At 38.4% G+C, this 12,248-nt stretch overlaps 1 protein-coding gene across 1 annotated transcript in view; it reads left to right on the top strand.

Moving 5' to 3' along the window:
- hydin (HYDIN axonemal central pair apparatus protein) overlaps positions 1-12,248 on the top strand; it is a 98,610-nt gene that overhangs the window by 52,150 nt on the left and 34,212 nt on the right. The window contains exons 29-42 of the mRNA XM_008290584.1: positions 1,442-1,569; positions 2,043-2,179; positions 3,384-3,511; positions 3,643-3,756; positions 5,551-5,631; positions 6,356-6,505; positions 6,704-6,943; positions 8,298-8,427; positions 8,541-8,666; positions 8,858-9,028; positions 10,441-10,614; positions 10,821-10,999; positions 11,273-11,347; positions 12,003-12,186. Coding sequence (XP_008288806.1) covers positions 1,442-1,569; positions 2,043-2,179; positions 3,384-3,511; positions 3,643-3,756; positions 5,551-5,631; positions 6,356-6,505; positions 6,704-6,943; positions 8,298-8,427; positions 8,541-8,666; positions 8,858-9,028; positions 10,441-10,614; positions 10,821-10,999; positions 11,273-11,347; positions 12,003-12,186 — 2,017 coding nt within the window. The remainder of the gene's footprint in view (positions 1-1,441; positions 1,570-2,042; positions 2,180-3,383; positions 3,512-3,642; positions 3,757-5,550; positions 5,632-6,355; positions 6,506-6,703; positions 6,944-8,297; positions 8,428-8,540; positions 8,667-8,857; positions 9,029-10,440; positions 10,615-10,820; positions 11,000-11,272; positions 11,348-12,002; positions 12,187-12,248) is intronic.

Below are 12,248 nucleotides of genomic sequence, written 5' to 3'. Positions count from 1 at the left end.
CAGTTTAGCACAAACAAAATAACTCATTTCTGAAGGATTTCCACTAATATAACAAAACTTTTTATGCTGAGTAACATATAATGTTTGTTTTCAACAATATCTTTGTACAAACTGTGGTTTATTGTAGCTTCCTGTTCATAAAAAATAATTTTCTGTATGTATCTGAAGAAATGACTGTGCCATTGTGGTCAGCCTTTATGCTGCACATTTTCCAAACATATTTTCTTTCCATATGGGCAAGGCAGTGCCACTATATCTCTGCTGTTAGCAAACAGCCTTTTCTGCAGGGCTTTCCCTTCTTATCTGTGCATTGATTTTCCCAGAAGTCGTATTCACCTGGACAAGAACCATAGAATTATGCTGGAAATTGCTATTTTTTGCTTATCCCCTCAGTATTTACTCAGTTTTATGTGTTGTCTCAGTAAGCTCTCAGACATTTCCCCCCTAACTGCTGAAAAGTAAATATTTTCACAGAAGAGAAGGATTGTTTCCCGAGAAAATCAGTAAGTCCTGACAAATAACTTGACAAAATGCCAGCATTACCACCTCATCCGCAAAAGCACCTGGCTTTGGTATAATCTATTGTTTTCATGATGTTTTCTGCTTTTCAGTTTTTGCTGTGTTTGTTTATTACACTGTGGCCAGTCAAATGATAGTACAAGATGTGTGCAGCTACAATTCGACTATAATATAGAACATTTTCAACTATTTTCAACAGTGAAAAGATACACTCAGTTTCCTTATACACAATACAGATGTCTGTGATTCATTTTGAATAGTCAAAACATTAAGATCCATCTGATGACATTTTGTAAAGTCACTTTATTTGCCGTACATAGACTTAAAATGAAACTGTGCCTCAAAGAGCTTAACAGCACAATCACTGAAGTAAAAAAAATAAAGTGAAAATGGAGGTAGCTGGACATTTATTTGTTTTTAATATCCTAAAGACGGTCTTGAATCAACACATTTTGGAGTCTCACAGTCACTCTCAGTAATGAGTGTGAATTTGTTGCTATCTTTAGTTGTTGTTCTGACTTGCTGTTGGACTGTGAATGCAGCATCCACGTTTAGATTTTTACAACGATGGATGTGAAAACATTTTGAACAAGGCAGTTTATTGACCTGAATCTGCAAATGCCAGAACTCTCCATCATCAGTTTCCTTGATTATCTTGACTATCTTTAAGATTTTTACATTCACAGACTTTTCTCATGCAGCCAACTCTACTTTACAAAACCACTATCATCCCGTATGTATGATGAATTAAATGATATGGTAAAATACATTAAGACGAACCTTCAATTATTGCTTTTACCTGTTTTTTCTTCGTTGCTTATGTAACTCTTAAAAACTTTTTGGTAACTTTTGAGTGTTTATTTACCTCATCTTCTGTGTCCCTCTGCCATTTTCTGTTCCCTCTTTTGCCTACTGTCTCTAGTATGAAGAGCTGCTTCACATGGAGATGGAGAGATTGCTGGTCAAAGAAAATGCTCTCGCTGCGTCCGGCAGCCTGCTGGAGCTCAGAGACTCGCAAGGTTGCTCAGGGAAGTGGCACAAACTCAGCAAGTATGTACCAAAACACACAGCAATACTTTGGTTTAACAGATGGTCCATTCACTGGACCGAAGGGACAAATGTGTGAAACTGTGCTGTGGAATTTGAAGAGTCTCACTTGACGAACTTGGGATCAGACTTCTGCAAATTAGTGGCTGCATAGTGTGCATTGGCTCTTTCTGCTTTGTGTGCTTCAATTTGTGATGCCATGCTGTTACCACTTGTTCAAAGGCCACAAATGTACACTACAAATGTTTATGTAAAATACTGAAGTTGATTTACAAGGCAAAAGTCTGTGTCCTATTGAGACAAGAAACTCTTCTCACTTGTAAAAACAATGTTGAAATTATAATTTGCTTGGAAATGCTGATTTGAGTCATAAGCAATAATACAAAGCTATTTTTTAGAATTATTTTAAATTTAAAGGCTGCTTGTTCCTGATGTTTCACTGATCTCTCTACTCAAACCTGTTTCCTTCCCTCCAGGTTCCTGCTGCCAGAGTATGTTCTCGACTTTGGTTATGTCATTCTCGGCAATGTTGTCAGTCACACTGTAAATGTCACCAATCGTGGATCAATACCTGTCTCCTTCAGCGGCAATTGCAAACATCTTGCGGGCACAGGTAACTCAATACCTGCCTTTGTTCTGTAGCATTTCGAGTTCCGTTTTTACTTTCTCATAAAGTGATTTTTCAGTGTTTCTGCAATTATGCCAAACACCTGGTTTAGTGATGCTTCTGGTATTTGTAAATTAGAAATAACTGTGCTCATAAGGTGCTGGATACAAATACAAAAGGTGTACATGATTGTGTAAAAGTTTTTAGACACTTCAGGTGTTTCATAAAAACATTACAAATTGCACATTAACAAAGCACTTTACAAAAATCAACAACTTTAGGAGTTAATAGGTATTTAACCCAGTGAAGGATGAAAAACTAGAAACCAAACAAGTCCTGAAGAATAACGACAAAAGATGCAGATTGAACTAGACTCATGAAGGACTGATGCTGATGAGTAGAAGTGGTCAGTGGTCACAGTGGTCAGCCATGGGGACTCATTATAGCAGATGAAAGACACATTGAGATGATTTCCCTTATGAATTGGGAAGATGTCCAGCAGTGCCATTACCTCAGAAATGGCACAAGTGTGGGACTGCAGTAAAACCCAAATTATTTGCATAAGTCTGGTCAGAAAGTGGTCTTTATGGATGACTTGTAGCCAAAATACTGTTTCAACAAACCCAAACAACTCGCTTTTGGTCATGAAGACACAAAAACTAGAATGCAGAAAATAGGCAGCTGATAAGTTAAAATCTAAATTATGTAGCTCTAATTGCAAGCATTAATACAAAGGTGGTTGTCTTGTAATTTAATATTTCGTATCTGCCGATCTATTACATTTTCCGGAATAATACGCAATTGAAATATTGTAGATTAGCTGTAGTACCTGGTTGTTGCCACCAGATGGAGTCTTTCCTTGTTAATTACTGCGGCAACTACAGACGGCGGTCACTCCTACGGCTGACAGTTCATGTTGGCAGGCATTGTAGGGGTTTAGGTCACTACGGGCCACCATGACAAAGCCTTCTGTGGTGCTTAATAACCTCTGGCCAGAGCTAATTTGAGATTGACTGGGACAACTTTAGAGAGACGTAAAAATCAACAATTTTGGCATCTGCTGGGTTGAAATATGCACATACATCAGGCAAATACATCTCATGTTATAACTACTATTGTTTTTTTTGTTATTAGTATTTCTCCTCAATATCTCACTCTCTACTTGTTAAAACATAAAAATGATTAAGTCTATGTTATTTGTCTTTTACAGGGTTCACAGCAGAATTTGAGAGAGTGAAGAACCTGCCCTGTGGCGAAACCCACACCTTCACTGTTAAATTCGATCCTCAAGGAGCCAACCTGAAGATGGGGGACACGAGTGTTATCATGCCAATACAGGTAAACACAGGTGTACACGATCTACAAACCCTGTGCTTATTTCAGATGCAAATTATTGAAATCGTTGTTTCTTTGGATTCTCTATTTAATTAGCAGCCCTGTAACATTGTTCCTGTTGCTTGGTTTTGAAGGTTTCAGGTGGTCCAATGGTGCAGGTGCGACTGTGTGCAGTGGTAACCAAGCCAGCTGTCACCGTTTCCAGGGATACGCTGCAGTTTGACACAGTACAGTGTGGCATGTGTCAGGTAATACAGTGTAGTTAAAAAAATGTAGTTACAGTATAACATCATATAGCCTTACTTTCCTCAAAGTGAAAAGATATGACTGGATGAAAGTTGAAGGTTTCTATCATTGTATAACTTATTGCACCCATACAGGATCAGATGGGTGCCACATTCAAATCTAATTCACGTTTACAGACACTCTATTGCACTTTATGTAATCATCATGCACAAGTAGAAGAATAGGAAAGTAGGTGAAAGTTCTAAGGGCTTAACGCTGCTGTGTGTGTGCATGGCACACTAATTAGAGGCACTAATGAGAGACCGCTGTGCTGCTTTACTATGGTGCCATCTTGCGATTGTTTACTGTAAAATCAGGTTAAGTGAATCATTTTTTAATAATTTCTTCTAATCAGATTTAAACTCTTGAACAACGAGGACTAAAATATAACATGTCTGTTCAACTCCTTATTCCTTTGTATAGGTCGGCAGTCCGAAAGGTATCCAACATACTGTGATTGTAAATATAAAAATCCTTTAGTCATACGTGGATAAACTAAAGTCCTTCAAATCTTACTGTCTTTGAGTCCATGATGCAGTTTTCAGTCGGGCCTCCACCCTAATTAACACTCTAAGTCAAAAAATGTTGGTTTATCCATATATTAGTAATAGATTTTTAGGTTTAAATTGTTTAAAGTCAGAGTGCTTTCAATACTTTTTGGACTGTTGACCAATTTTATGGATTTCCATAAACAGGAAGTGGAACAGTCATGATATTTTCACCTTTACTGACCACTGTTACGCTTCTTGAAGAGCACCTAATTTTGTATTTTATTATTTTTACTCCACTAAAGGTATTGCTCTTAACCCAGTGCAGCACTCCCTATTTATTCCACTATACGCTTGAACTGTGACTGTATTAAAAATAATCAAACATAATGTAGTGTACATTTAACCTGAACTACTCAGGTTAATCTCCATAATTAATAGTGTTTTACAGACTTAGCCTTTTTAGTTAAATGAGTTAGGTTATTCTCCCGTAGTTCATAATGTAAGGTTTTAGCCATAATATTTATTATTTTCAGGTGAAGTTGTGTAAGGTTTAAATGCTTAATATATAAATTACTGAGACAAATTTACACCATGAATAGCACTGTAGGGTCTTAAACCCTAATACTTCAACTTGTTAACTTAATTCAGAACGCCACCCTTATTTCTCAACTGGAAAGCACTTTTGCACAATGGCTGTTGCTTTAAATGTTCTGTATAAATGGTGGTGACTTGACTTGACTATAGCACAGTTTATGAGTTTCACTAAAGCAAGTAAACTCAAAGGCCTTTACATCAAAAAGAATATGATGCAATAGTCAAGTCTGCTGAAAATAAAAGCATGAATAAGTCTTTCAGTATCTTCTTTAGACAGGAAAGATTGACAGTAGGAAGCACTTCTGAGATGATAAAATACATTTCAAGTGATGTTTCTTACCTGCGATTCAAAGATAGGTCAAGATCAAGATGATAGCGAGTGTCTTTGCTTCATGCTTTTTGTATATATATGGCTTTTTAAAATCAGCACTAAGGTGATTTTTGCCTTTTGGCCTCTTACAGATGAGTATGGATGTTTTTAATTTGCAACCAGTTTTGAATTTTATCATAGTGACATGCTTTAATGTAAGAGTACTTATAAAAATTAGTGATTTTATGTTAATGCAGCATGAAGGTTGTTTGAATTCACTCTGTTGTACCAAAGCAAGAGAATGCACTCAGGTTGTTATTGCAAAACTTAATAATCCTGTGCGTTCTCACCTTTGCCATCAGATGAAGACGATACAGCTGCTAAATGACGAGCTTGTGCCTTGTTATTGGAGCATAGCTGAGGAGGTGAAGCCCTTCAAAAAGGTACAACTATTGTAATTTTGTAGAACTTTCAATCCATATTCCCAAAGAATTCCTTTAATAAATAGCCATTAAAAACAAGTTATTCCCTGGTCAGGTTGTCAGGTTGCATGTGGGTCCTGAGTGAACAGCCTTTTTTAAAGTCCAGCCAATTGGACTGAGGTCTGGGCTTTGACTTTGTCACTCCAAAACATCCGTCTTTTCTTCTTTTAAACCATTTCTGTGTAGCTTTGGCGGTATGCTTTGGCTGATTATCTTGCTGGAACACAAATCTTCCCAGATCACAGACTGCATCAGATTATCCTCCTTTAGAAGGCTTCCAGGGCCTGCTAACAAGAAAGCCCACATTATGATGCTGCCACCACCATGCTTCACAATGGGGATGGTACATTTATGATGTGCAGTGTTTGGTGTCTGCCAAACATAGCGCCTAGACTAATGGCCTTCGTCTCATCAGATCAAAGAACCTTCTTTCATTTGGCTTCAGAGTATCCCACAGGCCTTCTGCCAAACACTAGTTGAGATTTATTATGAGCTTTTTCAACAGTAGCTTTGTCTATGTCATTCTACCATGAAGCTGTGACTGGTGAAGAACGGGAAACAGTTGTTGTATTCACAGTTGTACTTTTTATAAGCACTGTAATAAAAGTAATACACATAAAATAGAAACAAATACAGATATTGGTGCATTAGGGTGAGCCCTACCTCTGTTCTTGCTTTCACTCAGGTTGACAAGTTCCTGCCTCTCCACAAGCGTAAAAAGATCCTGCAAGAGCAACGTCCACCTCCAGCGGTGTTTGAGATGGTTCCCTGCTCCGGTCTGCTGTCACCTGGTGAACGGGTCAATGTCCACGTCAAGTTCAGCCCTACCGAGGGGGTAAAAGCTTTTCTTATATTATAGGAAGAGGTGTTTTGTAGAATTCACAACAGAGTATCATGGATGTAGATTATTGCTTAGATATATTTAGACCTGAAAATTTGTCTTTCTTATAAAAGTGCAAAATGCAGAATAGTAGCATGTATAACGGGATGTCATAAAACAACTGAATGCTGACCTACTGTATGTGTCTTTCAGTGTGCTTACAGCAGGCAGCTCGTGGTCCACGTGGCTGAGAACACCCAGCAGGTGTTCATTACAGCTCAGGGTCAGGGCGAGGAGCCACAACTCGAGTTCTGCCCGTCGGTACTGGAGCTGGAGCCTTGTCTCCCCGTCAGCACTGAAACTGAGGCTGAGGTCACTGTCAAAAACCCCTGCTCATTTCCCATCGAGTTTTACTCCCTGGAACTCGACACGCAGTACCTCAAGGAGGAAAAGGTAGCTCTTTCTTCACTTTAGGAAATAGTGTTGTAGATTTATTTTCTTCGCAAAGTTGTGAAATGTAAAAGTGATGATAAAGGGAAGAGAGAGACAGTAGGAATATGAGGGAGCAAGCACGGTTGCCAGTTAATGACACTACATCTTCTTTAGATACAGAGTTAGTCTCACATTAAACATACAGCTTCCTTAAATGAAAAGTCGTAAACCATTCTTCCCCCAGGTGGAAGCAAAGTCACAGTCACAGGAAATTGCAGGAAAGCTTGATCTAAAAGACCTAAAAACAAACAGAAAAAAGGGAATATTTGCACAACAAGTTTACCAAGTTTTATTTTATTTACTTTTCTTTTCTTTTCTTCTGCTGTTGTTTTTTGTGTGTATGTATTGTATGGAGTATTGTCTAGTGAGAAAAAGAAATTACATTACAATGTTTGTTAACCCTCTGAACCCTGGGCAGGTTTTAGCTCCTGTCACATTTTTCCTCACTGTTGGCTCATTTTTTCATGCATTAGACATTTTACATGCTATAGACTTATTTTTACTTGCAGTATAATTTCTCTAAAGACGAGTGTTTCTTTGTTTTGTTTTGTTTTTTTTAACTTTTTTTTTTTTAACTCTAGAAAGATAGTTCAACATGCCAAATCCTCCTACAACCTGCTGAAAACCTGCTCCTCTGTATACCATTTTTAACCATGCCATTTATTTTATTGATCAAGTGTGTTTAATTTTACTCTCAGTCTCTTTAATCACGTCCATACTTGTCTCCTCCCTGCTCTGTGTAAACACAGCCTGCAGTTCAACCAAACAGCCCTGAGCTGTTGTGACTAAGTGCTTGTTAAGTGCAGAATTTTATTTCATTTTTTTTACAAAGTCTGGTTTGTGCAAGCAGATTATTTTTGGTGAATTTACAAATAAGATGTGATGAATAAAGATAACATGCCTTTCAAACCTGCCAGCAGATTTGGGGATTCAGAGGGTTGATATCACTTTATAATTTGATGGCACTTATATCCTTCTAGAGCTGACTGGGGGACAGCTCTGAAACTGTTTTGCCAATGCCATCTTCATGTGTTTGTCATTTATGTTTTTCTGGAGTGAGACTGTTAAATGCATCAGATAAGTCACATGAGGTCATATTTTTACATCAACAGTCATACCTTTTACTGTGTTTTGCCCTTTTTGACAAAGATGAGCTGCTCTTAATAAGTAACACCATCTCCTGACGAGGCTCCTCTCTTTGCTTTTCTCCTCATCTGTCACATTACCAACTTGTCTACTTAAAAAGTTCCTCTCCATGTTCATGTTTGTGCCCTTTGCTGTTTTCTCCTCTTCCTCATAACTTTGTCCCATGCAGATCCTGCGTCTGCTGCAGGGTTACGATGAGAACAAGACATTGCTGCTTCCTCCCAGGATCCCTGGAGAAGGTCTTCCTGCAGAGCTGCTTGACTATTTCAAGGACCATTGCTCTCTGCTGAAAGATGATGGTAGCATCAGGCACACATTGTCGTAATTGATATTACGCACCTACAGATGTGTCAGTGCCTATTTGTTTCAGTGTCTATCATAATGTCTTTTTTAATCTATCTACGTGCACCAGAGCTGAAAGCAGGCGTGGATAAATATGAAGCTGAGAAAAATGGCACACAGGAAGAAATAAAGCAGTCAAAACGAAATGATGCCCATCCAGAAATTAGCCCTTTAAGTGTGAGACCAGCAGAAATATGTAAGTACAACCATTTCACGAGCAGAATTTCTGACCGGAGGCGAATGTAATTTAGTGTAATTTCCCACAGACACTGTGTAATTTAGTGAACAGAAGATTAAAGGCTCAATTTTAACTTTTCTTGTTCATAAAAGAAGAACATTAAACTCATTACTTCCTCTCTCTAAAACTTTAAAGTTTTGTGCTTTAAGTTGTTTCAGAGTTGACCAGAGAGGGAAGCAGTGGGAGACTGGGACAGCTAGAGATGACTCCCGTCTCCAGAGCGATTGCCCGACACATGGGTGTTGACCTGTCACCAGAGAGCCTGGCTGCACGCAACCGCAGAGGCATCGCTATTATTGTATACGGAGCCCCACTGACTGGTAAAAACAGCAGATTTTTCACAGGAAAAAGTAGAATGAACACTGAAGAACTGTAAAATGTACAGGGGTCATTCAAAGTATGTGAATCATTCAGGACTTTTGTATATTTCTACTTATATATGACCCAAAACATTCTCATATATATTTATTGTGGAAATTGATACAGTGTCACATGTCCATAAGTACCAAAAGTGAAGGAGTGACAATCAGGAGTGAGTGTACGTCCTGTTTTAATAAATGAACTTGAATCTATCAAAGTCTGATCTTCACAGCACATTTTTGTGGAGGTGTATCATGGCACAGGCGATGTAGATTTCTGAGTTGCTCAGAAGAAGAGTTGGTGAAGCTCATCAGGCTGGAAACGTTTATAAACCATCTTTCCATCAGTACACAGTAAGACAGACTGTGTACAAATGGAGGAAACTCAGAACTGCTGTTACAGTCCTTAGAAGAACAAATATTACTCCAAATGCAAGGTGTGTAATAGTTGTAGTCACAAAGAGACCCAGTCCAACTTCAAAGCAACTGAAAGCTTCTCTCACATGGGCTAATGTGAATGTTTACAAGTCCAATAGCACATGGGAGAGTTGGACGTAGAAAGCCCTCACATTCAAAAAAGTAAAAAAGAAATGTAGACAGATGAGATCAAAATAGAGCTTTTTGGTTTAAATGTGAAGTGTTATGTTTTGACAAAGGAAAACACACATTAAAATCCCCATCTGTGAATCATGGTGGTAGTATGATGGTTTTGCTGCGTCTGTGTGAGGGTGGTTTCCTGTCATTGATACAACAATTAACTCTGAGTTACACGACTGAATTCCAAAGAAAAATGTTAGATCATCTGTTTGAACACGTTATCTTACAGAAAGTATGTGGCAAGACAAGAAAATGCAGCAAGACAATCACCCCGACCACAAAAAGTGCTTAAAGAATAGTAAAGTTCATGTTTTGGAATAGCCAAGTCAAAGTTCTGACCTGAATCCATTAGAAATGTTGTTCATGGGCCTGAAGCAAGCCGTTCACATGAGAAAACCCACCAACACCTCAGAGCTGAACCCGTTCTATATGGAGAAACGGGTTGAAATTTGTCCAAACTTATGTGCAGAACTGATCGACAGTTGCTGGAAAGGTTTAGTTGCAGTTATTGCTGCACAAGATGGTCACATGAAACACCTAAAGCAAAGGTTCATGTAGTTTAGTATCTCACAGATTGGTAATAATGTGTAATTTTCCTCAGTAAATCAATGACCAACTGTAATATTTTTGTCTTATTTGTTTTATCGGGTTCTCTTTATCTACTCTTCGGGCTTGTGTTAAAATCTGATGATGATCTTCATGCAGAAATATACAACATTCTAAAGGGTCCACAAGGTTTCAAGCACCACTTCAAAACTGTATCGTGTTTTTTTCAGATAAGAGCAGCACAGCAGCTGCTCTGGCGCGTCACTACGGAGCGTCGAGCCTCAGCGTTGATGCCGTGGTTACAGATGTTGTTCTAAAAGGCACATCACCGGTTAGCCTGACAGCAAGACAACTGTATAACAGCGCTGCTGCAGAATATGCTCAGAGGAAGGCTGTGGAAGCTGGTAAGCATGATGTGCTGTAAATGTTTTACATGCTTTATTAAAGCTTGGGGAGTTGCAGCAGTGTAGAAATTAGAGAAGTGGCTGTGATGGGCAGATGGGTAATGCTCTCCCATACTGTCGATGAGCAGTTTAACAAGGAGGTTAATCACCAACAGTGTGGTTAACAGTAGATGACCACACTATAAATATATCTTCCTGGTTTCCAGCTCAGGCCGTTGATGATGCCACTGAACCAGAACCAGCAGCAGCTCCTGAAGCCTCGGATCCAAATTCAGCTTCAGCTGATGCAGTGGAAGGTTTTGCAAAACGTCCTGAGGACAGCCGCAGTAAAAATGACCCCAAGGCTCAGCTGGATGATGAGAACTCACACGTTGCCTTTTGCCTGGTACATTTACTTGTGTTCTCTTATTATTTTGTTTTAGCTTCAAATCAGAGTGTTTTCTTAAAACAGTTATATGACCTTTATAGTCCAAATTTGGGCATTAAAGGTTTCTGGTTTACTTTTTCTCTATGAAGTCAGTGAACCTACAGGATGCGTCTATATCTTTCTAATTTAAATCTGTTTTTAAACTCTGGATATTAGCGTTGTATACAACTGTTAATATTGTTTAATCATTAAATATCCTAAACCAGTTAATTTGATGTGGTTTAACTTCAGGGAGATGATGCAGCCACACTCAGCAGTCTCTTGCATGAACAGCTACTGGTTGATGTCCTGGCTGAAAGATTTCAGGTCAGTTCACACTCTACATTTTATCAGCCTGTTGTGTGACACACTGCTCAGACCAAAGCCAATGACCCTTTCATACAGAACAGTGCAAACAACTCCAAGTTAATTAACATACAATACATATATCAAAAAAGTCCCAATCAAGCAAGCAAGTTTATTTATATAACTTGTTTTCATGCACAGAGTTACTCAAAGTGCTTTACAGGCAACGGTTAAAAAAAAAACAAACAAACAAAAAACATGTCAAATATAGAATATAGCTAAATAAAATTGAATTAATTCGATAAATCAAAAACAATATAGACAAGCTGAATTTAACGCATGCAGATGGTAAAGGCTATATTAAACTTGACTACAACAGTGAGAAAAGATTAAAAAAAAATAAAAGCATGTAAAAGATTAAAAAAAAAAAAAAGCATGTAAAAGATTAAAAAAAAAAAAAAAAAACTATAAAAATGAATAACAATTTTATTATGCATTTAATAACAGATAATGTGCAGATAATTAATGCCTCCAGAGATGAGAAGCTACAGGCTTACAGCTATTTGTTATTGTAATCGGGCAGATATCACATGCTGTATGTATTTTGTGTAACTCCTAAAATGTGTTTTCTTCTGCTCTTCTCATTCTCTTCCGCTCGGTGCCGCCTTGATAACAGTTAAGCGATTGCTACCGTGGAATAGTGATTGCCGGCCTGGAGTCAGCGTACACTCAGTCTGCAGCGAGCACGTTGAAAGTCGTTCTCAAGGCCCTTAACAACCGCAAACACATCTATGCAGTCAACTTGTCCGACTCCTACGCTGCCCTGAAGGCACGAGAAAGAGCACAGAGAGAAGCTGAACGTAAACTACGCACCAGAGCACACACACATGCGTTAATCCTTGTATCAGGTGGACAGAACGTA

Source organism: Stegastes partitus, unplaced genomic scaffold, assembly GCF_000690725.1.
Source record: "Stegastes partitus isolate 25-593 unplaced genomic scaffold, Stegastes_partitus-1.0.2 Scaffold685, whole genome shotgun sequence".
Lineage (NCBI taxonomy): Eukaryota > Metazoa > Chordata > Actinopteri > Pomacentridae > Stegastes > Stegastes partitus.
The sequence above is the reverse complement of the archived record's forward strand: the minus strand, read 5'-3'. Positions and strand labels throughout refer to the sequence as shown.